The 26,075-nt window shown below is 39.8% G+C and overlaps 1 protein-coding gene across 2 annotated transcripts; it reads left to right on the top strand.

Moving 5' to 3' along the window:
- The first annotated feature begins 207 nt into the window (after positions 1-207).
- MBTPS1 (membrane bound transcription factor peptidase, site 1) lies at positions 208-25,352 on the top strand. Of its 2 annotated transcripts, XM_080352182.1 has the most exons (23): positions 208-259; positions 2,142-2,634; positions 3,589-3,846; positions 4,265-4,468; positions 4,838-4,948; positions 6,227-6,336; positions 6,714-6,830; positions 7,814-7,881; positions 8,448-8,550; positions 9,301-9,452; positions 10,421-10,582; positions 11,150-11,294; positions 12,400-12,588; positions 13,183-13,355; positions 14,311-14,426; positions 15,653-15,809; positions 16,653-16,777; positions 17,718-17,795; positions 19,458-19,598; positions 22,027-22,158; positions 22,683-22,809; positions 23,482-23,612; positions 24,534-25,352. In XM_080352182.1, exons 2-23 carry the CDS (start codon positions 2,448-2,450, stop codon positions 24,728-24,730), a joined length of 3,183 nt encoding a protein of 1,060 aa, XP_080208308.1. In that variant the 5' UTR covers positions 208-259; positions 2,142-2,447; the 3' UTR covers positions 24,731-25,352. The 2 variants fall into 2 exon arrangements, with proteins under 2 accessions (XP_080208308.1, XP_080208309.1); XM_080352183.1 differs by lacking the exons at positions 22,027-22,158; positions 22,683-22,809; positions 23,482-23,612; positions 24,534-25,352 and adding an exon at positions 20,199-22,000.
- The last annotated feature ends 723 nt before the right edge of the window (positions 25,353-26,075 follow it).

Below are 26,075 nucleotides of genomic sequence, written 5' to 3'. Positions count from 1 at the left end.
CTCACCGCCCGCAGCGGGAAGCGGCTCCCTCGCCGGCGGCCGTTATCGCCGGCGGCCGTTATCGCCGGCGGCCGTTATCGCCGGCGGCCGTTATCGCCGGCGGCCGTTATCGCCGGGTTCTATCGCGACAAACGCACGTCTGCGCGGGGCAGCACAGCCGCTCCGCGCATGCGCACACCCCCTGTAGGGCTCTCGCGAGAGCGCTGTGGTAAACAGAGCACAAGATGGCGGCGGCGTCCCGGGAGGCGGCAGCGGCACGGTGAGGCGGGGGGAGCGGGGAAGGACAGCGGGACGGCGGCACCGCCGATTCCGCCGCGCCCCTTCTGTTCTCGGGCTGGGGGGATCGCTGTGTTGCCAAGCTTCGGGGGGCGCGGGGCGGGGCGGGCAGCAGCCGGGCCTGCAGCACCCGGTCGCCGTTCCCGGTCGTCGCTTCCCCGGTCTCAGGGGCTGCCTCGTCCCCCGCCGCGCTCCAGCGGCTGCTACACGGGGCTCTCCCCGCTGTCCAGCCGGCTGTCGCTCCTCCTTAGCCTTTCCCGGCCTGGGGGCGAGTTGGGAGCACCGGCGGCTCTCCCGAGGTCGGTGACGGGCACGGAGCAGAGGAGTTCACCCGTTCCCTGGCTGGCGCTATGGGTGGGAGCAGCAAGATTTTGCTCCCCGAACGGGCTGAAGGGGCTGGCTCCTCGGCTGCCGCAGCGCCCAGGCCGATGCTGTACGGGCCGCCCTCAGCTGGGGTGCTCTGCGGGGTTCCCATGGCTCGGGCTGGGTACCCTCTGCTTAGAAAAAGTGGGGAATAACTCCAAACCCAGCCGTTCTAGGAACTGGACAAGTTGCCAAGTTTAAATCCCTGTCCAGCACTGTACAGTAAAGTTATTAAACAGAATAAAGTTGTGAGTGTGCTGTTCATTTGCTCATAGTTTCCATCATATTTCAGCATCGTGCTTACATAGAACCTGTTATCTGTCATAAGAATGTTTATTTTCCTCATTTGTGTAGTTGATTTATTGAGGTTATAAGCCTACAGGTGGTAGGGTTGGCAGAACGCAGCCAAGATCAGCAGTTCATGTGCTGTAACTGTGTCTAGTTTTGGGGTGAAGAGGAAACTTTGTAATTGCAGACAGTTCACAGTCTGTCATAGTGTTGTTAATTAGATGGAAATGGAGGGGAGTTCTATCCCTGTTACAAAGAAATACTTGAGAATATTAAATAAAGCTAAATAAAAATGAAGTAACACCTGTCACATGCAGATTCAGTTCTGTTGTTGTGCTATGAGGTCAGCCCATCGTTCTCCTAAATAGTATGAATCCCCTAATAAGGCTCCTACTTTTCAGTCCTGGTCACTGCAGCAAGTTATAGTTCTGTTTGAATTCTCCACATGGTGTGACAGATGAGACATAAATGTTTCTCTTCACTTATCTCGTAATGGCCTTTTATCTGTCAGTTACTGGTTAAATGCTTGGAATTAAAAAAAAAAAAAAGCTAATGTTGCAGTTCTTTTCAAATGCTTCCCTGCACCTTGGAACATGAAGAGAGAGACTTCCCCTCCATTTGAAAAAGACTTGCAACACTTTCCTTAAACTTCACATTATTATGTCTGCAATCCCAGCCCTTATCTTCTCAGATACCTGTATTGTAGTAACACACATTCCTGAAAGACTTTTTTTCATGCTGATTTTCTCTTTCAAGCACAGGGACTGCAAGCTTGCTTCCCGTAGTATCTCTTGTCCTTACCAGACTTTGGCATGGAGTTTGAATCTGATTCTCTGTTTAAAATGATGTACTATAGCAGAATTTTATTTTCTACATTTCTGATTGGAAAAACAAAAAACCAAAAAACAAACAAAAACCCCCACAATCAAAAATAAAAACACCACATGCTTTTTTAAGTGGCTGTGGTAGAGTTTGGTTGTCATCATAACCTGTCCTGTTGTCAGGTTAATACCTCAGTGTTCCACATGTGTTCTGGTGTGAGAAAAAACGAGACTTCAGCATTTGTGAAGTATTACTAAATGAAACATACGCACAACTTTTTACATTTTATTTCTAATTCTGACTGCCAGAGGTGTCTATCTTTTGTGATTTTTCAGGCTATACAGTTGCACAAAAATGAATCAAATTGTTTTCTGTATTGCCCTGCCTTACAGGTTGGTTTGCAGTCAGCTTTGGTAATTCTTCAAGGGAGTTAACTGTGCCATCAAACATGGAGTACAGGACTCAGCTGCCACATCCTGAGTGACCGAATCCTTTGATACAAAATGGAGAAGAAGCGTAGAAAGAAATGAGCCTGTTTATTAGGCTTTACCTCAGAATACCATGAAATCTCTACTTATTTTGGACACAGCTTTACAAATATCCAGTTGATCAGCGCAGTAAAAGCAACGTTTACTGAAATGAAAATGAACTAGTTTATGAAGAAGAAAATTGTGATTTGAATATATGGAATTTTTGGAATGAAACCATTTTCTTCTATGACCATGAAGTTTGCAAACATCTGGTTTGTTCTGGTTGTTATTTTACTCTGTGGCAAAAAACACTTCGGTACCAGACTAGGGAATTCCTCTCATGAGGCTCACATATGTCCTGGATGTTCTCGCCTTACTTTGAAAGTGGAATTCACATCAACAGTTGTGGAGCACGGTAAGAAAGAGTTAAGCAATTGCAACATTTGAAGAGTTTCTGTAGAAGCATACTGTATGCTAAATTCTCTATATTCAAAAAGAGAAGCATTTTTTCAGAAGTTTTTGGTTTAACTGGAGTCAAGATTCAAAAACAAGAGAAAGAAGAGGGGGGGAAATAAAGAGGATGTTAAAAGTTAAAATGGAATATGAAGGCTCAGGTGGGCAAGTCTGGTCACTTTGGTGTATTTAGTAGCTGTTTGCTTTGCCCCAGCTAGTGGTGTGATTGAGACTCTTTTATGAAATATAACCACAAATGGGCCTTGAAAGGGTGAGAAATGCAAGAAATCTCTGTTGGCTTGTTCAAGAAAATACATGCATGGAAACATTGCAAAGATGAGCAGATGAAAGGCAAAGTGACGCAGATTTCACTGCTGATGTGGCAAAGGATTGTAGTAGGATGCCTTGACCCTGCATCCATTTATTGCCTCAGGTACCTGTTATATTCCCACAGTGAAGCCATGTGTGTGCCTGGGTGCCAACAGACAGGATGTTGCATTAAAACTCAATACCGTGTAGTGTTTAGATTCTTTAAATCCTGTATGTCAAGAAGCATATTGAATTGGCATATCAAACAGTTTTTTATTGCTGGATGTAACAGTAAGTCTGTTCCCTCCCCTCGGGTCCCCACACATCATTTCACCTTTTCACTTTTCCATGATATGTACAATTCTACCTTCCTTTTAGAGTTTTTTATCACAATTTGCAGGTTTACTGATTTAAAAAAAAAAAAAAAAAAGGTATTCTGTAGTCCAGAAATGAATTGCAGATTTCTGAAAGCAACAAAAAAGTGCCTCAAATTGTGATTATTCGTTCTGGATCAAAAAAAAAAAAAGAAATATTTGGACTTTTGCAATGTGAATGCTTGAGTAAGCTACTTAAACATCAGTTCTGATAAGTTCTGCTCTTGTTCCAGAGTATATTGTGGCTTTTAATGGATACTTCACAGCTAAAGCTAGAAGTAAATTTATTTCAAGTGCACTAAAAAGTAGTGAGATTGAGAACTGGAGGATTGTACCTCGCAACAACCCAGCCAGTGACTATCCTAGTGATTTTGAAGTTATTCAAATCAATGAGAAACAGAAAGATGGAGTACTGACACTAGAAGATCATCCAAACATCAAACGTGTAACACCTCAGCGGAAGGTCTTCCGATCACTCAAGTATTCAGAGTGTAAGTAATTTTGTTTGTGGTTCCATGAGATCTGCTTTGGAAAAGTCTTCTCAGTTTTATTTCAGACCATCAGCTTAGCATTGCACAAATGAGAAGTGCCCTGGAATTTTTAGTTAATTTAGATAAATCTATTATTTTGCCCATAAAATTATCAGGATCTTTTCATACCTTTGCTAAAATGTGGCAACAATTCCAACTACAACGTAGAAACATTTCTTTTGCGGCAGTCATTTGCCAGAGATTAGGGAGCACTATATCTCTAGTAGATATAATGGAAGCTTTTACTTATTTTCATCAGAGAAAATAGATACTCGCTTATCTGAAAAATTTGTTGTAACAGTATGATGCATATATTTGCATAAAAAGTTAATCTGTGGTTTTCCTCATGCTATATTTTCTTCATTCTCATTCTGTGTAGTTGATCCAACATTGCACTGCAATGAAACCAGATGGACTCAAAAATGGCAGTCATCTCGTCCCTTGAGAAGAGCAAGCCTTTCTTTAGGTTCTGGCTTCTGGCATGCAACAGGTCGACACTCAAGCAGGCGTTTGCTGAGAGCCATCCCACGCCAAGTTGCTCAGACCTTGCAGGCAGACGTCCTCTGGCAGATGGGTTACACAGGTCTGCTTTTGTCTGTTGCCTTAGAATGATTAGCCTGTTTGAAAACCAAGTGTAAGGAAAGGCTAATTGGCTCCTATGTATTAGTCTCTTATTGGGTACCAGTTCCAGAAAGACTGAGAAATACTTTGTTTCGAGAGGTGTTGTGTACTTACAGGATTATCTTCTGTGTATGTGTGTGCAGTACTTAAGAGGATTTTGTCGTTTTTATGATCTGTAGTTGAATTTCTGAATTGAAATATGAGTTTTCTTTGAGGTCTGTAACTTAGCTTGTAAATCGTGTGCTATGTTAAACATAAAAGTTTTCTTTAACTTGATAGACTAGAGTTGCTGTGGAACTGAATCAGAAAAAGTGATGCTTTTCTATTATAGGTGCTGGTGTAAGAGTAGCAGTGTTTGACACTGGTCTGAGTGAGAAACATCCACATTTCAAAAATGTAAAGGAGAGAACAAACTGGACTAATGAGAGAACTTTGGATGACGGTGAGTTACTGTGCACAATTGTTAAACTATTCCTGATACTGGCATATTCTGTTTTCCATTGTAAAACTGTCATTGCTGCTGTGGTACTTAGATCTGTTGAAAGGATATATATTGAGATTTTAAGTTTAATTTTGCAGTGTCCTGAGCACTTTGTACTCATACTGAATTCACCAAAGAGTATTAAAGTTCCAGGAGGGTGTTGCATTAAGTCCCTTTGAATTACGTGTGGTGTTTCATCATAGCATTTGGAAAACGTCAGGGCAAGAGGACATTATGCAGGCATAAATACATTATTGAAGTATGTGGAGGTGAGAGCAAACCCCACAAAGGTGTTTCCTTCTATTCCTTTATGTAGTTTGCTGCTTCACAATGTCTACATATTTCCATGCTTACAGGGGACAGCATTTTCCTTGTTTACTGCACAGTCCTTAATTAACAAGGTTTTGGCACCATCCTGTGAAGTTTTTCTAAGTTTTCATCAAGAAACGCTCTGCTAGGTCATGTCTGTCAACATTCCAAATACCTTCTTATTTACTGCAGTATATTTGTCTTCCTTTTTCAGATGTCGACCTTAACTTGCTCTGACTGTATACTTTCACAGATTATTAACTTCATACAGTCTGAGTCAGTGAGTCTGTTGATAATTTAATCTCTTTAGAGTTCAAGGTATATGCTCAGCCTTGCGTGCCCCTCTGTAGTTTTATCATGTATAGTATTTATTTGCATTGTAGCACTTCCTATTAGTTCTGTGCCCAGATAGTTGCTGAACAGGCAGAGTGGAGTACAGAAATGTAATTCAGGCAGTCCAATAGAGAAAAAGCTAAATTATTTTTTGAGGAGAGAAAAAAAAAATGTTTTTTTGTCTTATTTTTAATCCTAAACAAAATACAGGTATTGCAGAGACAGGATAAAAATCTTTAAAGAGATTTACTTAAAAATAGATTGGCTTCTTGACTTCCATTTTCCAAAATAACCTTTTTTTCTCACGATTGCTTTGTGTGGCTCTTGATTTCATTGGTGGCAATCAAGAGTGGATAGACTGGAGAGTTTCATGAGCTGGTTGTCTGGTTAGACAGTGCTGGAAATTCTGGCCCTGCTCAAGCCAGGAGCAAAATATGATTCAAGAAGACTGGGACTGAACCCAGTATTTGCGAGTTTTTGTGAAGTCTGTTAGACTGATGCGTTGTTTGGCATAGGCAATGTTTAACAGTACAAATCCTTGATGATGAAACAGTTTGTCTTCTAACATCTTATTTTGTTTCCTTCTTTCTCTGATAGGTTTAGGCCATGGGACTTTTGTAGCAGGTGTGATAGCCAGCATGAGAGAATGCCAGGGATTTGCTCCAAATGCAGAACTGCATATTTTTAGAGTGTTCACCAATAACCAGGTACTACATGTATTTCAATTTCTGCCTTTCCAGATTACTGCTATATTAATCGTTTCCTTTGGGAATATTGCAAGTACTTGTAAATATTGATATAATCTTTTTTATAAGTGAGAAAGATACATCTTTCTATTTATAAGAGACTTAATACAAGATGTCTTACAGTTTCCAAATCTGGTATATTTTTCAGAAATAATGTGTGAAAGTCTGATCTGTGTAGTGCTGGAGCAATCGTTCAAACGTACAATAGAAATACTAGAGGACCATTGTCACTTCTGTGCTTTATTTCAGTGTTTTTTTCCTCCTCTCTGAAGTCTCTGTTGTCATGGAATCACTGGCTTTTCCAGTGATAGTTTTTTTCCCCTGTATTTCTTACATAGGTCTCATATACATCTTGGTTTCTGGATGCCTTTAATTATGCAATTTTAAAGAAGATAGATGTGTTGAATCTAAGTATTGGTGGGCCAGACTTCATGGATCACCCCTTTGTTGACAAGGTTGGTATGAGGACATAAAGTGGTCATGGTGTTTATATCCCTCACACGGATGCTGGACTGGCAGAGCTACTTCTTTGTCATGGTTACTGACAGGTTCCAGTGCTGCTGGCAGTTTCTGTGGAGTTTCATTTGCATGAAAGAAATTCTGTGTAGCGTACAGGCTTTTAGGAATATATTTAAGGAATATATTAAAAATATATATATATTCACAGAGCTGTGGAAGCATGTGCTTTTACAAAATACAGTATGTATGGCTATGTGTGACTCCCAAGCAGGCTCTTAATCAAGAAGCTTAACCGAAATCCACCCTTTTAAAAAAAATCTCTACATGGTTTATTTATTTCATAGTGAAAATATGTATAACATGAATTTAGCAGCAAAAACTTTAAGAACAAATATGTAAAAAATACAGGCAGTTGATACAGCTATGTGATAAGACATTTGTGTCACGATAAGAAGGAATTAGGTTTTTTCCTTTGTAAGTTTCATTGTTCCCTGAGTTGTCTTTCAAAAGCACTAAGTGATTTAATTTACATTTTTTAAAGGATAAAATCTTTCTTTGTAAAGGGTAATTAAGGGATTTGAGACACGGAAATTCTTCCCTTTTTTTAATGGTAACCGGCATTGAAATTTAGTTTGACAGTGCCTTCACTACTCTCCCCAGAGTATTGCTGGAGGGAATTCAGAATAGCTTGACTTTGACATCTGGTGTGCTTTGTTATGGGCAGGATTTTTTCCTTTGGTGCAATCTAAATATATATTATCAGCAGCATTGCTGTCAAGGCTGGGTTATTGGTCACGTAATCTTAAGAATGTTCAGAACTTAATATTGAATGTATCAGTGAGATGTATTTTATAAGTCTCAGTGAGAAAGAGGGGTTGGACTAACCATTCACTTATGTCAGGCCCCAGGTGGTGTATGTTTGTTAGAAAAGTCTCCTTTTTGGTAGCAGAGCCTTATTGTGAACATTATTTTTTTGTAGGTATGGGAACTGACGGCTAACAATGTCATCATGGTCTCTGCTATTGGCAATGACGGCCCTTTGTATGGGTAAGTTTCAATGACTGTTTCAAAGAAAAGTAAATATGTTGTTATTATGTGGTTTTGGAAGTAGTTGTGCTTGGTCAGGAAGTTTTCCCTCCTCCTTTTTTCTGTAATCTGTTTATAGAAAGTGACTCAAGTTAAACTCTTTCCACTATCTTGATCACTTGCTGCAGTGGTACAGCAATTTTTCATTGAAACAGTGCAAAGTCAAGAAAAGAAGAATGGCAGTACTTCCAGCTGATATTTCCCTGTTAGTGAGGGCAGACATCTTTGGGTACTAATCTTTGGATTAAAGAATATAGGAGGGATCAAGCCAGAACAATTTGTGGTATATTTCTAAAATGAATGCCTAAAAATAGATTTTGTTTTGTCTTCAAGACACATGGTTTGGCAGTTGCTGAATTAGTTACTGAGTTCTAGCTGCCTGAAAAGTTACCCTCCCTTGTAAAGTATAACTATATCAGGTAGGACCAAACTTTGTTGCTGTGGAGGTTAAAAAGTGTCTGACAAAAATCTTATGACTATGTCTTGGGTTTTGCCACCTTTTTTTTTTTTTCCCTAACTTGTTCTAGGACTCTCAATAACCCTGCTGACCAGATGGATGTGATTGGAGTAGGTGGCATTGACTTTGAAGATAATATAGCTCGCTTTTCATCTAGAGGAATGACCACTTGGGTAAGACTATGGCCAGCCACATCAAATCAGAGAATCTGCAGCCAAAATAAGGGCCTTGGAGAGGGAGCATTTTTGAAGGGGTATTACCATGCAGGTGGTATATGTTGGAGCAAACAAGAATAAAAGATTGCATCCAAGATCAGAATAGTTAGAGATCATAAGTCTTCAAACAAGAAGCTTACTGTTCTTTGCAGGCTTTCTCATGGTTAGGCTTGACCACTATTGACATTCTTCACGTATTTGTAAAATGTCCAGTACCTTTTGATTTATGGTGAGAACTTGCGTGTGTGGTTAAATCTGCTAAAATGAAGGTCTGCTCTTCTCCTTTAGTTTAAAAATCCTCGGATTTCCAACTACAACATGTAACATTGCACTTACATGCCTGTTAAACTGAGGTGACGGGCACTGCACACTTGATTTCAGATGAGTTTGCACTGAGGTCTTGATTAGGGCAACTATTACGTGTCTCTGTGCTGCGTCTCATTCATTAGCCAGTTAGCCATGTGGCTATTTTGTCAGTGGTTTTATGCTTAGTATAAATATTAATCAGCAGTAATGTTAACATTAAAACAGTGAGAACTTGTAATAACAACAGCTTTAGGTGTTACTTACTGTTCCGTGATGCTAAACCTCAGCTTATTTAGTCAATAATTTTACTTCTGAATGACCTGCAATTAGTTTAACTGGGCAAATGAAGCCGTGGGTATTTATTATGTATTAGGGCAATAATCCATCTGTTTTCTTTCACAGGAGCTGCCTGGAGGTTACGGTAGAGTGAAGCCTGATATTGTTACTTATGGCTCTGGAGTGAGAGGTTCTGGTATGAAAGGTGGATGCCGCTCTCTCTCTGGGACAAGCGTAGCATCTCCTGTGGTGGCAGGTGCTGTTACTTTGTTAGTAAGGTAAGTCTTAAATAAAAATCTCAAAAGATGCTGATGCGGGAGGGTCATAAAAGGCCCTTAAAGGAACTCAGCAAATAAAGCTAAATTGTGTTTAGATGTAGGAAAACAAACTTCAAGGAAAAAATCAGGGTGGTTCTGCCTGAGACATTACCTTGTCTGAGTGGCTCTGAATTTCCTGGCAAAAACTTGGGAACTGTTTCGAATATTAGTTAACATCTTTGCAAATATAACTAGGGAGAAGAGTACTTTGAAGTAATTCAGTCACATTTTTAAATCATTTTGAATTGCTGAGCTTCTGTCAATTGTGTTGGAGAAGAACAGCTGGTCAAAGTAGGCACCTGTAGCAGAGAATTATCTAAGTCCTTGTAAATTTTATAGGATTCAGGGGTTTATGGCTGTTATCCGGTTGCGTAAGTCATCTGTTGCATGCTGAAAACTTGACGATAGGAGTTGCAACTCTGTACTTTGTGTTTGTCATTGCTACTATGTAAGATGTGAACCTTTATTTGAAAAACACTTGTGCCAAAAATTCAGTCATTATATTTCCTGCGTAAAAAGATGTGTCTTAGTTTGAACAACAAAGCGATTTTTCATTCCAGAAGCGTCATGTTGTGAAAGATACCAGCAGGTTTTCAGTTACAGAAGCTTTGACTTTCAGAATATTTTATTTAGCATATGAAGATACTACCCTGATTGTAATGACTGCTGGTCATGGAGTACATTGTAAGGAGAAAAATTCATGTAATATTAGTTTTAAAGAGAAATGTGTCAGAAACTTGTCACTCTTCTGCAGTTGTTCCAGTGAGAAATCAAGTAATAACAGGCAAATATGAACTGTAGATGTTACTCACAGCAACCTGATTTTTGATCTCATTTTCTTTAAATCAAGTTAAGGCAGAATGGTAAACAGGACTAGCTAGAAACTGAAATAAACACCACCTAACGTGATCTTTTGTTTCGTATTTCAGCACAGTTCAGAAACGTGAAATGGTGAATCCAGCAAGTATGAAGCAGGCACTTATTGCATCAGCACGTAGACTTCCTGGAGTCAACATGTTTGAACAAGGACATGGCAAGTTGGATCTTCTGAGAGCTTATCAGATCCTCAACAGCTATAAACCTCAGGCCAGGTTAATTTTAATCCTTAATTGATCAATGATAACACTATAATTTGCTGTATTTCTTGTAAGAGAGTTGGTGATGCATGTGCAGCTCAGTTGAGCAATCTGTGCTTATGCAACAAAGAGAACTTGCACAGATCTTACGTAGTCCTGACACATGAATTTTGACAAGGGTGGATGAAAAGTCAGTGTATTTTCTGCCCATAGTTATAGCAGTATAGGGAATTAGGTGTTTATAAGAGCTAAATTTATTTTTTCTTCTAGCCTCAAATGTTATCAATAATGGACCCTACAACAATGTGGAAAAGTACTTAAAATGTAACTTACCAGAGTAAGAACATTCTCACTGTGCTTAAATGTTGCTTTTGTTTTGTGAAAATCTTTTCACAAAGCTTAAAAAAAGTACAGGAGGGGAGGAAGATTTTGGGGCAGATTTGGGAAGAGAGGTGAGAGCTTGATGCAGTAACCATGACTGGCATGTTTTATCTGTAATTTTTTCATAGTTATGTATAGTGACATGTTCTTCTGGTAATTGATTTCTTTTTTTTTAATTTTACCTCCTCCATTCTTCTGTAGTTTGAGCCCAAGCTATATCGACTTGACGGAGTGTCCCTACATGTGGCCCTATTGTTCTCAGCCCATATATTATGGAGGGATGCCAACCATTGTTAATGTTACTATCCTTAATGGTATGGGAGTCACTGGGAGAATTGTAGACAAGGTAAGACTTTAACATTGTTGCATGTCCTGACTATTAATGTTACTAAAAGCTTCGCAGAAAAGCCTATTTTATCTAAATCAGATTTCTTACTGCTGAGATGAAGAGACGCAAAACGTTTGATTTTGAAGGACGCACCCAGATTAGTAAGATTTGTCAACATGAGATGTCTACAAGATTTTGAACAATGCATTTGTTTCAGGGGTGTGTAGTGTTTTACCTTTGTAAAACCAGTTAGATTGGCAGGTACTGAGAGTTTTCTTTGTATTCTCTGATTGTATTTAAAATCTTCTGGATAGGCTTTCCTCATATTCTTTTTTTTGTTTGGTCTGGAGCATAAGCAATCTCAGTAAAGGATCCTGATGTTACAAATCATGCTTCACCCGTGGGTCAGAATGACCTGAATGTATTGACTTACCAAGGTCTGCAGCAAAACCTGTTTTTCTACACCAGCGATGTTGAGCATGTTAGCTGACATGGGAGGTCATTTTCTGTGGTGTGGGGTTTTTTGTTTGTTTGTTTTTGTTTTTTATTAACCTTAAAGTAAGTTTAAATGTAGAACAGATTTGGGAATTGATACAAGGCAACTGTCCTAAAACTCTTGTCAATGTAAATTAGCTTAATTTCAATATTTTATTGTGAATCTGTGGTCCAGTTCGGGTTCAAGCTTGAAGTATATGAAGCTGTCGCCCAACATCATTAGCTTATGGAAATACTCATACGCAGCTGGTGTAATTTGTCTGTGTCTGTTACAGCAATAGCTTTCTTTGTTACTAAAAGGAAATTTTGTGTTGTTCCCAATAAGTTCTTGCACAGGACCCTAGAGTGTTAGAACAGGTTCAGTTGGGCAGCATGCTTGCTGTTCAGACAGCTTCTTAGAGAGTCCTGCCTCTGAAAAGCCTACAGTCAGATCATTAAGGCTGTCACAGTTAGGCTGATTCACTGACACAACACAAACCTTTTGGGCTTTGTGGACATTTTTTAATTTTACATAATCTTCAGAAAAGCTAAGAATATTTATTTCTTTGTGCGGAGGCAGAGGGCTATGTGTAAAAATTAGGGAATGCAAATACTGTTTTACTGATGTTCTGTATTCTTCATTTCACAGCCAGATTGGCAACCCTATCTCCCCCAAAATGGGGATAATATTGAAGTGGCTTTCTCCTACTCTCCCGTGTTGTGGCCTTGGTCTGGATACTTAGCAATTTCCATCTCCGTAGCAAAGAAAGCAGCATCTTGGGAAGGAATTGCTCAAGGTCATGTTATGATCACAGTATCATCCCCTGCAGAAAATGAAGTAAGTTGTGTGTATTTGGCTTTTTCTATGTTAATAATTATTTCGTTAATAATTTTATTGCTTCCCAATATACAAATACCTTCTTTTTAAGGAATTACTCTGGTCCTATAATTTGAAACATAAGTTGGATTGAGGTCAGGAAATTGAAAAGTACAAATAATTATCTTTAGAGCAGGATTAATCTGTGAATTTGATATGCTCTAGAATCAGAAAACCTTGCTTTGAGACTGACTTCATAATTGCATTTGTTGTGAATTTTAAGTAATGTGTTTTAAAAAAGAGATTACTTAAACATATTTCTTCTGGAACCATGATTGTTCCTGAGAAGTTTTGAAGGTTTTGAATGATTGAACCAAATTACAGTTGTAACATATTTTAAGTATTTTACATTCTAAGCATGATTCTATAAAGTGTTGAGTGTAGAAAAAGAATACTATGGTGATTTAAGGCAAGAGTACTCTCTTTGGAGAGCTGGTACTGGTAACTAAAAGTAGATTTGATACCTCATTTTTTTTGGTCTTTTACAATCCACAGTTAACTGATGAATGTTTTGTGGGGAAAAAGGATTTTACTGTAGTTTGTTCTGTCCTTCAGTCTAAGAATGGCGCAGAGCAGACTTCAACTGTGAAGCTTCCAATAAAAGTGAAGATTATTCCTACTCCACCTCGTAGTAAACGAGTCCTTTGGGATCAATATCACAATCTCCGTTATCCACCAGGATACTTCCCCAGGGATAATTTGAGGATGAAGAATGATCCATTAGATTGGTATTTATCTCAGGTTCCATTAAATCAGTGTTTCTTGATTGTGTGTTAATGATATGGGATAACTTTAATGAATGCCAGAGAGCTCTGGCCTTTTTCAGTGTGCCATGGGATTATCTTTTCTAAGAAATCCATGAAAAGCCCTTGGACTCTGCATGCTTTGGTGCAGGATTTTTTTATGGTCTGTGGTTTTATTCACATGAAATGAAAAGCTTCTAAATGCACATTTAAGACACTGAGATTTTTGTTTGGCTTTACAAAGTGTAGCATTTTTGTGCCCCAGTTTCTCCCAGGAAGTTAAGGGGGATGCTTAATTAACTGCTTCAGCATTCATTTAACAAAAAAAACATGAGAAATTTGGAAGACTGAGTCCTAGAGAAGCAGCCCCATGTCTGTTGAGGGAGATTGTCATCAAAGCAGGGCGAGGCTCAGCTGACCTTTTGTCTTTCATAGATGGAGAAGGAAAGCATCCATAGGAAGAATTGTGCAACAATGTATAAGTGAGGATTGAGTGGGTCAGCGACCAAGACACAGGCTTTTGGAAAGCTACTTTGAGCATGCAGATAGGTTAAATGGACAGGAACTCTCTGCTGAGTTTGAGGAATTATTTACAGATTGTCCTGTGTGCTTCTTCCAGTTAGTTAAAACTACTCTTACTGGCTCTTTCGTGAGGAGGAAGTTTATTGAAGAGCACGTGGTTTTACTGCAGCAATATTTCTTTGTGGTGTGATGCAAACGTATAGAATTGTGCTCAGTCTCTGGCTTTGCTGTATAGCTCTCCTCTGTAGCACTTGCAACCAATGCCATTTGTGAAGAAGAATTTTGCAAAGAGGAGATGGTGCTTTCAAAAAATATAACTTTTAGAAAGGAAAGTAGGAAGTTAACCTATAATTAGTTATTAAATTGGATTTCTGCATGCCAGATCTAAATGTCTCTAACACCTTTTTCTTTTCCTAAGGAATGGTGACCATATCCACACAAACTTCAGGGACATGTACCAGCATCTGAGGAGCATGGGGTACTTTGTTGAGGTTCTTGGTTCCCCATTTACATGTTTTGATGCAAGCCAGTATGGTAAGCATGAGTTAATTGCCTTGTTCTTCATACTGTTGACTACTTCCTAAAATGGCCTGTTTTTTCGAAGACCAAAAACATTGTAAGGGCTCAAAGAAAAATTCTCATGGTAGTAGAAGAATATTATAACTGTGGGTGTATTTATTATTTATATATGGATATTTGGTTGTGTAAAGTGTCATTGCAGAAGCTTGCTTGGGAGTTTAGTAGGATTAGTGCAGTTTACTATCCTTATCATGAAAAAAAGGAGAGGGGAAGCCCACATCTGAGTGGGTTAAAAGCCCATGTCTGTTCCATCCCACAAAAGCAGAACTGGATTTGCCAATTGAATGTGGTTTCTACAGGGTCTTTATCAGAAGGTTTTCCAAATGCAGACTACCTGGACTTGTAGAATGGCCTGGTTGCAAGGGACCGTGGGACATGGGGCCAGCGTCAGTGGTTGATCAGGCTGCTGATACTGTATAAATTTGCTGATCCTGTGTAAATTTGTATTGTCTCTGAGGATGGATGTTCTACCACCTCTCTGGGCAGTCAGAAATTGAAGAAGCAAAATAGTTTGCTATTTAGGAGCAATCTAAAATAAACATATTTTCAGGAATAGAAGTGTATTTCTATGGTTGTGTTTTTCAGTGCTGCAGAGAAGGTTGTGCTTCCTTGTTCACAGGAGTGGGAGAGGGTCATGTGAAAGTGGCAATGGCACTTTAGTTAGGTCTACTAAAATGATACTGTAGTTTTCAAGATGTGAATCAAACCAAGTTTCAGAATAGTTGTTGTCTACCTGGCTGTAAATCTGTAGTAGTGAGTGGAATACTTTTTAAATGGGGCAGTGAAAACCTTCTTATTAGGGTGCATTTACATTAGCATTTTGGTTTGGATCAGCAGTGAATCTTCTGATATTCCTCTTCTGCCACAGTTTGGTTCAGTTTAGGGAGCACTTGGATGAGACCAAACTGCAAAATACACACCTGACATATATGGACATTCAGTTCATGAGACTATACATCCGTAAAAAGCATACTATGCTGGCAAACTGTTTTTTTTAAATGCATTTGTATACTGAATTGTCTTGTATTCCCTTTCCTTGAATGTTATATCTTTAGGTGAGTTGCCAGAGCAGGGTACATGGAACAGATGTTTTACTAAATATGCACTTGTGTTGGCTTTTTCATGGTGATAATGTCACAGCAAACAGCCCAGTGAAGTCTTGTTTTTGCTTTTATACCCAGGCACTTTACTGATGGTGGACAGTGAGGAAGAGTATTTTCCTGAAGAGATCACCAAGCTGAGGAGGGATGTTGATAATGGGCTTTCACTTATAGTATTTAGTGACTGGTACAACACATCAGTGATGAGAAAAGTAAAGTTTTATGATGAAAACACAAGGTACTGATTTGTGTCACTTCTTTGGGAAATAGAATGCCATAGAATTGATATTTTATGCACATATTACCCTAAAAATCCCAAACGTGATAGGCTGTACTTCAGCATTTTCATGCTACCTGTAAGAAGGTACTACCAAGGGAGCAAAATTGTTAAGCAGCAGTTTAAGGAGAATAGTTACCTACTTTATCATGATTGCAAAGGCTCCCTTGCTAATGTAATCTTCTTTTAAAGCCCAGAAAAACATTTACAGTGAAAAATAAGAAATGGAGAAGCACTTGTGGAGAGCAGAATAGAAAGAAAATGTGGATTGCAAACCGAATTACCAGGTTGTGCACCCATTATTGAAATTGTTCCCGTTGATCATATAGGGGGAAAATGCACTAATATTACGAACGATGAGAAAGACCCTCATAATTACTGTAGTTGTTAGCCTGTTTTGTGTTACTGTGAAGCTAGAAAGATGTGTTCTACAGTTTGTGAGCAAGTAACATTTTTCTTCATTAGAAAAGGAGAAGCAAATGACATGACCGTCGTTTTTGCCTCATCTTAGCCAAATGAAGAACATAAGACTGAATTTCTTTCCAGCAAATTAAAGTTTTCCGTGGAACTGGAATGCACGGAGAACTTCACATTAGTATTACTTAACTTTCACTGAAAAGCATTTGTGTCAGAGAGACAGCTGCTCCCATGCCCCTGGAGTTAAATAAAGCTTTGAGCTGTAGTTAATTATTGATGTGACTTTGAAGAAGTCTGCTTGTGGAAAGACACCTGACTTCTCATTATACAGACCCTAGGATTGTATTCTCTACACTAATGAACTGTGTTACACTGTAATTATTGTAGGCAGTGGTGGATGCCTGATACTGGAGGTGCTAATATACCAGCTCTCAACGATCTGCTTTCTGTCTGGAATATGGCCTTTAGTGACGGGCTGTACGAAGGTGATTTTACCATGGCAAATCATGAAAGTGAGTACTCGAGTGTGTTGCTGATGCAAGGTGTCATTTGGAAAATAGTTTTCTGTAAGAATGAGATTGAGTGAGAGTCAAGAGAACCACTCAGATTCAGTGAAGAGAGTCTCATAAACACACTTAAATGATTACTTCCTTCATAGACCTTGTCTGAAAAATTTTTAGCCCAGATAATGAATGTCCTCGGTTTAGACTTTGAAGAGTATTGTCGAGATGTGACTGTATTTGTCTGGACTAGGGATATTAGTTGTTAAGATGAAGCCTTTCAATGTAATTTTGCAGTTACGTGGAATATGCCAATTTAGGCATGCATCACAACATCCTGAGATGTTTTGTAAACTACTGTTTTTGTAATCTTTTGAACTGTTGCCCCTGAAGTGAATATGATTCATTGGTTTCAAGTTCAAACTTTGTGGTTAGGCCACAGGTCTGTGACCTTACCGTTTTCAGACTTCATAGGTCTAGCCAGTCTTTCTTTTTACCTGACCAGATCACTTGGTATTTTCAACCAACGTTTCCAAATCTGTCTTCTGAGAGGTTCATTTGGAATGCGTACATGAAAAGAGAAGACACCAAGTGAGGTCTCTGTATGCTCACTAGCATTGACTAAAGGAGATGGGTTCTCTGTAGTATAAATAATGACTGCTAGTGTGAAATACTACATTTCTCGTGGCAATTGATTAAGGTTTTCAGTTTAAAAAATATAATGTCAGTCCCTTAAATTGAAAGATTTGAAAAGATTATATAAAGGTGAACTTGTGAAAGCTGTGTTTAGAAGTGCCTTCTCTGTGCATAGAGGTATTGGTCAAAATATGCAAATTCTGAGCCACGTTCCTGGGAATGTTTTTCTTCTGTGCTTGATTTAACAGCTCACTTAAATACAGTAGGAGGGGAGTGTCATTTTTAGTCTAAACTTCAACTTTGTAATGTCTTTCAGTGAATTATGCATCAGGATGCAGTATTGCAAAGTTTCCAGAAGATGGCATTGTCATTGCACAGACTTTTAAGGATCAAGGTATGCTCTTCCTTGGCTTTTTTCTGTGTTTTAAGTAGAACTTTGGAGTTAGTGCACAAGCGAAGTTATAGAATTGAAAGGTGTAAAACCAGTGAATGTATTAAAAAAACATTGATAGGGGAGGTATTTCTTTGTTTTGCCTAGAACACATAGTTGGATGCCTAAAAGGCAGCTGCAGTATGACTGCATACAATTTTTATATAGTGCAGCAATATCCAAGTGTAGATATGCAGTCTTTTATTGTGTTTGCTGTATGTAAACACACCTGTGTGTGTGTCATGCACTTTTGGAGGGGATTGTGTCATAATTGTGTTACTTGTCCATGTTTCTCACAAATTTCAAGTGCTACTGAAATATATCCCCTAATCATTGCCAAATTTAGTGTGAGTGTTGTGGTAACTGTGCTGATCTGAGGATATAAGTAAGGAAAATTTTGGTAGACAAAACATCACCTGCTAGACAGGATGCTTTTCCTCCTGCAGTTTATTAGAACTTTCAGTTCACAGGATATAAAATGGTTGGATGGATTTGTAAGATACAAGTGGCAGATTTATAGCCAGATGTCCTCTGGGTTTTGCTGGATGTACCCATTCATACTGGGAAGGTTCCTGTGCTCTTTTGGTCTTTTCGTCAATTATCTCAGCTATAATTGTAAATATATGGCAAATATGTCTTTTAGGTTACTAGTTTATTATTTGGATACTTGTAGGGCTTTTGGAGGCAGGCCTTTAAATGATACTCCTTCAAAAATTACTATTTACAGTATTGGTATTAATATAAGTGTTTCCAAAAAAGCCAAGAAGCAGATATGTGAACCACAGCAGGGCTGGACATACTGAAAACTGGTTCTGCCTGCTGGTCCAAAGAGGAACTGGGCTGAGGAGGGAGTAAAATTTGACAAAGGTTAAAGCAGGACACGGGAGTGGGGAAAACTCACGTGAGTTTGATTTCTTGTGTCCCTGCTTCCCTACTAAACAACACTTTTCTTTGTTCCTGAATTGGATGCTGAAGACACAAAGTGCAAAGGTAACTGGTAAATGCAGAGCTGCAGAGAGATATGAGCCCAGCAGTACTTAAAATGGACTTCCCCTGAACAATTGCTTTAAATGACTTAAATTAAAACCTTAAAGCAGCTGCTACTTCTCACAGAGAGACAGATGTTTTATTTCATGGAATATCTCTATTCTCTTTCTTAGTTCCATAATAAAGTTTCCTTCTTGGAAGAATAGTAGGTGGGTATGGCAGCAAAGTAAGTTGGCGAAGTGTGCCCTGCACTGATTCTTAAGTTACCCATGTCTTGTAGAATTCTGCAGAAGGACTACAACAGCATAAAGGAATTTGTAAGGCAGAACCTTTTAATTTTAAGCCTGTCACTGAAAATAAAGTTCATGTTGAAGATAATCCAGATTGAGATGTCTCTTTCTGCTTTTCCACCAAAGAAAAACATTAACATCAGTAGGAAACTTCCCAGTCAGGGTCTTGGGGCAGTTCCATTTCTATCCTAGTATCCTGGGGTTTTTGAAAATGCGTTTTTGCATGAATGTTTGACATGAAGAGTGGTATAGCTGCATTTGTAAGTTTGCAGTGTCAGCTGTGTCAGCTTACAGGTAAATTGATGTTTATGTTTTGCAGACTATGAAATTTATTCGTGTTTTGCTTTAGGTCTTGAAGTTTTAAAACAGGAGACTGCTATAATTGAAAATGTCCCTATTTTGGGACTTTACCAAGTTCCTTCTGAAGGTGGTGGCAGAATCGTTTTGTACGGTGACTCAAATTGCTTGGATGACAGCCATCGACAGAAAGGTGCGTAAGCTTTGACACACAGGAAAAGTTATTGTCTGAAGCTGACAACCGTCCTGTGTGGTTTTTACAGCTCCTGTCAGAAGTAGGTGGTTTCTATGGACTCTCTAGATTTTCCTAACCGGGAATTAATCTCTATTTTGCAGCGCTCTTCCAAAAATGCTGTGAGGTGCAGTTACAACAGAACAATTCCTCCCACATTAAATAGCCCTCTGATAGATGGGAGCATTTCCCCCAACATAGGCCCTTTGCCTGTTTTTCCGTTCCACAAGCTTTAGGAGCTGATTTTGGGATGGTTTTTTTTTTTTGCATGGGAGGTTGATTGGTGGGGTTTTTGCTTCTTTGGGGCGGTTTTGTTTGCAGAAAGCACTAACAGTTACACATACTTGATTTATAGTTGTGAAGAGGCCATTAGGGAATCCCTTCACTTATTCCCTAGCTGTGTTTTCTGAATGTTTATGTAGTACAATGGATTTTATCTTTTGAGTTTGCTCCTCATGGTGCCTTGCTCCCTTTGCAGTGTTTGCCTTATTCCCTTTGCAATGTTTCCTGTGAGGATATATGGTAATGTTCAACATTTCAGTTGTGCGTTACTATTTTCAGGTTATTCTGCTTTGACACAAACCAGCTGGTGCAAGTATGTCAGAAAGTAGGAATTTCTGTTTGGGTTTTCAAAATGTTTGTTTTCAACTCAAGGTAGCAAGTGTGTGAATTATGTGTGTGTGCAGCTTTCATGACTCCCATAGAAGCCACTCTGAGTGGTTTGTCTTTATAAAACCTTTTTCTAGCATTTTGTGTGATCTGACTTAGAAAATTTTGAAGAGATTGATTTGGTTTCTTATGACATATAAAGCAAAAGCTGATAGATCTGTGGCTCAAGAGGCTGAAGATAATCCATTGTGAGGTCTTTTTTTTGCATTTCCACTGACTGTGGTGTTCAACCTAAATTTTCCTTCTGTGATGATAAGTACATTTATAATTTTTAGGCTTTTGTCACCAGCATTTTAAAATTTTGGGTTATGTAATCCATCCCTTTCCTAATTTATTTAAGTTTAAAGGAACTTACTGCCTAGGGGAGCTCTCTGTCTGTAGCTCATTTCTTTCTCCCTCAATCATTTTCTTTTTCTTTGAAAGTTCTCTGGTTTCTACTTATGTGTCTATGGATGAATTCCAGTGAGTTGCCATAACACCACCATATTGGTGCCTTATGTGCTTGCTGTAGGTTATTGAAAGCATGTGGTATAAGAGAAGATATGTAACTTTCAACTAAGTAACAGAAAACTATGCTTTGTGACCTCCCTAATGCTGTTAAATCCAGTGTGATCTGTGAAGCAAGAAAAAGTAGAAGGCTCTAAAGAAATCTTTTTAAAGTAGCTTTTAAATTGTGAAGCAGGAGCTATGTCTCCTGCAGAGACATCGGTGGCTTTAACTGAGGTAAATTCCTAACATTTGTGAATATAAATCCTTACAATCTGATTGATCTCTTTAAAAATCAAAGGTGAGGATTTAAGGGACACCGGGATTATGAAGATTAATTCCCATTCCCAGCCAACTGTTCTGGGGGGGAGAAGTTCTGAGAAAAATAGTTTGCTATGTAGTAGAAATAGCTGATAAGACATTGTCTTACTCCCGAAAATGGAAATTTTAGAGAATTGTGATGTTAACTAGCTGGGCTGCTTGTTTGGTAGGGGTAGCTCTGGATTAAGGTGTGGTAGTAATTCAGGAGGGAGACAAAATGAGAGTTCATGTGGTGTTAAAGTGCAAAGGAAAACCACGATCACATATATTGTGGAGTTGATTCCCAGCCTGGTCTGTGCCACAGCTGCTGTATGTACTGCTTTTGCTTTAACTGGGATTTAGCCAGAACCATTCCCTGTGGTTTATTTATATATTTGTTTAAGCTTGGGAGAGCAAATGAGTCATAACTTCCCACTGAAAACACTACCTTGTTCTTACTTTTCTTTGAAAGGGATTTATTTTGTCCCTTTAAAAAATAAATAAATAAAGAAAAAGGTGGTATTCTGTTTCCCTCTTAAAAGAAGCTCAGAGATTCCTGTGTTTCCACACTGAAAAACCTCATAAATTTTGCAAAGACTTGGATGGCCTTGCACAACTTGGAATTCCCATGTTCGATACCTGTTGTTTTATGTCCTCCTCCCCAAAAGAGCCTGATTTGGTACACAAGGGAAGATATAAGACTGAACAGATTATTTTTGTGTTTGTATATATTGGGGGGGAGGGTGTGGGGTGTGTGTTGAAAGTTGCATCTTTCTGGAATTGGGTCTAGAACTTCAGAAGAAGAAAAACAAGAGCCAGAAAAACTGTTTGTACTTCTAAATGTTATTACAGCATTCTTAACAGAAAGATAAGTAATTTTAAATGTGACATAATGCATATCTTGTTTTGGGGCTTGCGGTTGTGAAATCCACAGATTGCTTTTGGCTCCTGGATTCCCTCCTGCAGTACACTTCTTACGGGGTGACACCACCAAGTCTGAGCCATTCCGAAAATAGACAGCGACCGCCATCGGGAGCGGGCTACTCTCTCCCCGAGCGGATGGAAGGTGAGAGCCTTAATTACCGAGCAGATTCCGAAACTGAGGGAGTGTCAGGATGGAATTTAGGAAGGCTCAGAGAGAGCCCTTGAGTTATCCGCCAGTGAGGTTAGTTTGGTGTGAGCTTGACAATGTTCTGTTGTTTTACGAGAAGAGAGCACATACAATAGGGATTTGTCATGATATAGTTATGATTCGATTAAGGAAAATGTTCTGTTTGTGGAGTAGGAATTTTGAGATGCCTAGTTCTGCTAGAGTGCATTCTGGTTACGGGCTATGGAGCAGGTACAAAGCATTCAGTCTTGTTTCTTATGCCACCAGCAAAACTTGGATTGCCTACCACTGTGGGTGCACAGTCTTACTGTTTTGTAAGGTACTCTTTGGTTAATTCTAATGGAGATTTTGCTGCAAGTCACCATTACTGTAAAGAGCTGATGGTTTTCCAGCAGCCATGTTTAGCTGAACACAAACGTTGGTAACTCTTATCGTACCAGTCTTTTGGTAAACCAGTCTGTCTCTGCTCTGAGTTGCAGGTAACCATTTGCATCGATACTCAAAGGTGCTCGAGGCTCATTTGGGAGACCCTAAACCCCGGTCCCTTCCTGCTTGTCCTCACCTGTCCTGGGCCAAACCACAGCCTTTGAATGAAACTGCCCCCAGGTTAGTATACATCTTTCTTATACAAGAAGTCTCATCTTTGAGTTCAGCTGAAAAATTATTTGTTCCATCTGCTTTTGAAAGGCACAGCTGAAATGCCTTTCCTAGAGAAATACCAGATTGCAAAGAAGAAATAATGATTAATGCTTCTCCAGTGAATAATTCTGACTCACCTTACAGCTACCCTATGAAACTGGGGGAATTTTAAAAATAGCTTCGCGAGTCAATTCACTGTTGTGATTGAGTGATCCCAACTGAGTGAATGATCTTGTTTAAATCTGTCGTCACTGCATGCCTTTGAAATAGATTTCTGAAGCAGCTTCTTGGGCAGCTTGCCTAACTCTGCCTTCTGTTGTATCACTTGTCACTTGAAGGAAAAGTCATCACCATATATCCCATACTTGTCTGCTGGGCTGCTAACTTTTGGGAGTCTCTCTGCAAGAGAGAGGGTTGTTAGTAAATAGTTGCCAATCTAAATGTGTCCCTGTGGTGTTCAAATTGAATTTTGGAGGCCTGCAAACTGCAGAACCTAAAAAATGTATTGGATGATCATTTTGGTCCAACCTAGTGAATTATTTGTAGATTCCATCTATCATTTTCTCTTTATGTTCCTACAAAAGTTATTGCATTACTGCAGTAAGTGGGCAGACACCTCTGTCTTTGAATTTCCTCTAGCAACCTTTGGAAACATCAAAAGTTACTGTCAATTGACCTTGATAAAGTGGCTCTGCCCAGTTTTCGACAGAACCGACCCCAAGTGAGACCATTGTCCCCTGGAGAAAGTGGAGCATGGGACATTCCTGGAGGTAAACATTGAAAAGTTTGAAAGTCAGTGTTTTACTTTCCTTTCTCTATAAGCTGTGGAAAAAAAACCCATGGCACAGCTAGAGAGGCCATGTGTTTATTTTTGGTTGTGAAAAACATCCAAATAATAGTGTGGCTGTGTTGTAAAAGGCTAATTGATGAAGGCTGAAAGAAGTATTTTTGCATCTAAGTAGTTTATTCAGAAGAAAGAATGCGTGACATACTGGGAGGAAGATTTTGGCGGGTGCTTTTTGGGTAGGTGAAGTTTGTTTTGGTGCTGTTCAGACCCACGGGTGTCAGCAGCAGTCCCTGTCCTTGGGAGCTCTGGCTAGATACCTTCTGCAAATTAAAATTCCTTGTGTGAGTGCACAGAGGCAGAGTCCAGAGAGTTTGTCTGAATGGTGCTTTGGGCAAGGTGTTAGGCTAACAAATGAGCACTTGGAGCAGCTTTCGGTCTAATGACGGGCTACTCTCCTGTACAAGCTTGGCCACGCAGGCCCAGCTGGAAGCGGTTTGAAAGCCTCATGTGTGCTCTTTTCTCAGTCTGAGCTGCTAGCCTAAAAGATGTCTGTAAAAACGAACACCCCTTTCCTCAGAGAATCAGGATTTGGTGTGATTTATAAAAATTAGTGGTAAAATTATGGTCAAGGTTGTCAGTGCAGCGGAAATCTGGGTTATGCTTTCCCAGATAGGTGAAGGTGGAAATGTTGGTGTTTTTCTGGCACATTAGCATCCTGTCTTATTTTCACTAATGGGTCTGCAGTTACTAATCTTCCTGTTTGAAATGTAATCTGATTAATAGCTCTTTCATGTTTGAACAAGGGTTCCTGTTGGATCATTTTGGTAGGTAGTGTTAACACTGCAAAGACATTGTAGTTCACTCAGGCGATCATCAGTCGCTCCAAACCTCTTTGGCTTTCCAGGTATAATGCCCGGCCGGTACAACCAGGACGTAGGACAGACTATTCCTGTCTTTGCTTTTCTGGGTGCCATGGTGGTTCTGGCATTCTTTGTGGTGCAGATCAACAAAGCGAAGAGCAGGCCAAAGAGACGGAAACCACGAGTGAAACGACCGCAGCTTATGCAACAGGTTCATCCACCAAAGACGCCTTCTGTTTGAAAGCTCTCGCTTGCCAAAGATGACCTTTTACCAGTTGCTTTCCTGGGTGATTGATCTTTCCCACTGAAGGTGCAGCGAATGCAGCACTGATTGTACTGGTGATTGGCACCTGACATCATCTCATAGTCTTTGGTTTTTGGAGAGAAAAAAAAGGACCTCAGTTGATCATCTGTACATAAAACTGCGGCTTTAAGCAGCCGAAACCACCAAAGACTTGAATACTGTTTGAATGGCTGCTTAGTCACTACATATCCCAAAAGGGGGAAAATGGACCTTTTTTTTTAAGCTGACCAAACTAAAATTTATTTGTTTAGAGGCTATTTTCTATATTTATTGTTGGGGAGGGCGGGGGGAAAAGTCACTTTAAGGACCTCTGCTAAGGAAAACAAGTGCATTTTTTTGGATGGAATGCAATTTTCTAGAACGGTATTATGCTGAAGAGTATAACGTACACCATTAAAGGAGGGAGGGGGCAAGAGAGACCAGTACAAATGAGCAAGACATACTCCTGCAGTTTATTTTTATAAAGCCAGCTACCATGATGTTTTGTAATTTTTGGTCATGATTTCACCATTGTTGGTGAAGCAGATTTTCAATAAATATGTTATCTATATGAAGCTAAGCTAGTGTGCTAGATGGCTTCTCTTTCTACTGCCAGTCACGGAGAGCAAGTTGTTGAGTAGTGAACATTTTCATGTCTTCCCTCTTCCCCCCATATCTTTACCCTTAGCAGCACCCCAAGCTACAGACTTTCCTTTGGAGCACTCAGTGATGAGCTGTGTAAGAAACTGTCGTGTGGATGGTACCTAACAGCATCGTGTGGTATGTCACAAAGCCAAAACCCCTCTCTCCTTTGGTTTGTCCTGCCTGAAAGCCAATGACTTGTTACAGGCTTAAGTAAGGATGCAGGCATGAGTTGCCTTTAACCATGTAGCATCACTTAATGTCACTGTCATTGAAATAGCTTCTCTCTTCTGAAGTGAAGCTGTGAGGTTTTCCCTGACAGCTGCTTTTATCGCTGCTCCAAACCAGAGTACGTCTTCCTGGGAGGAGCAGGGAGCTGGTGGCTGTCTGGGTCGGTGAGCTGGGCAGGGAAGCAGTTTGTACTGGTGAACAGTCCCAGGTGAGCTCTTGTGCAGCTCAAGCTCCTGCACAGCCCTGGGCACAGCTGGAGAGGGACAAGGTGCCAGGGACAGCCCCCCATGGCAGTCTGGCTGTGCCCGCCCTGTTCGGGGCTTATGGTCATGGATGGTGGTGATGGGCCTTGGGAAGAGCACAGCAGGAGAGGACATTTCTCCACGTAACCTGGCGCAGACCTTCCAAACCATGGGCAGGGTTTTGCAGT

Source organism: Nesoenas mayeri (genome assembly GCF_963082525.1).
Source record: "Nesoenas mayeri genome assembly, chromosome: 12".
Taxonomy (NCBI): Eukaryota; Metazoa; Chordata; class Aves; order Columbiformes; family Columbidae; genus Nesoenas; species Nesoenas mayeri.
Note: the sequence above shows the minus strand (reverse complement) of the source record. Positions and strands in the feature narration are given on the sequence as shown.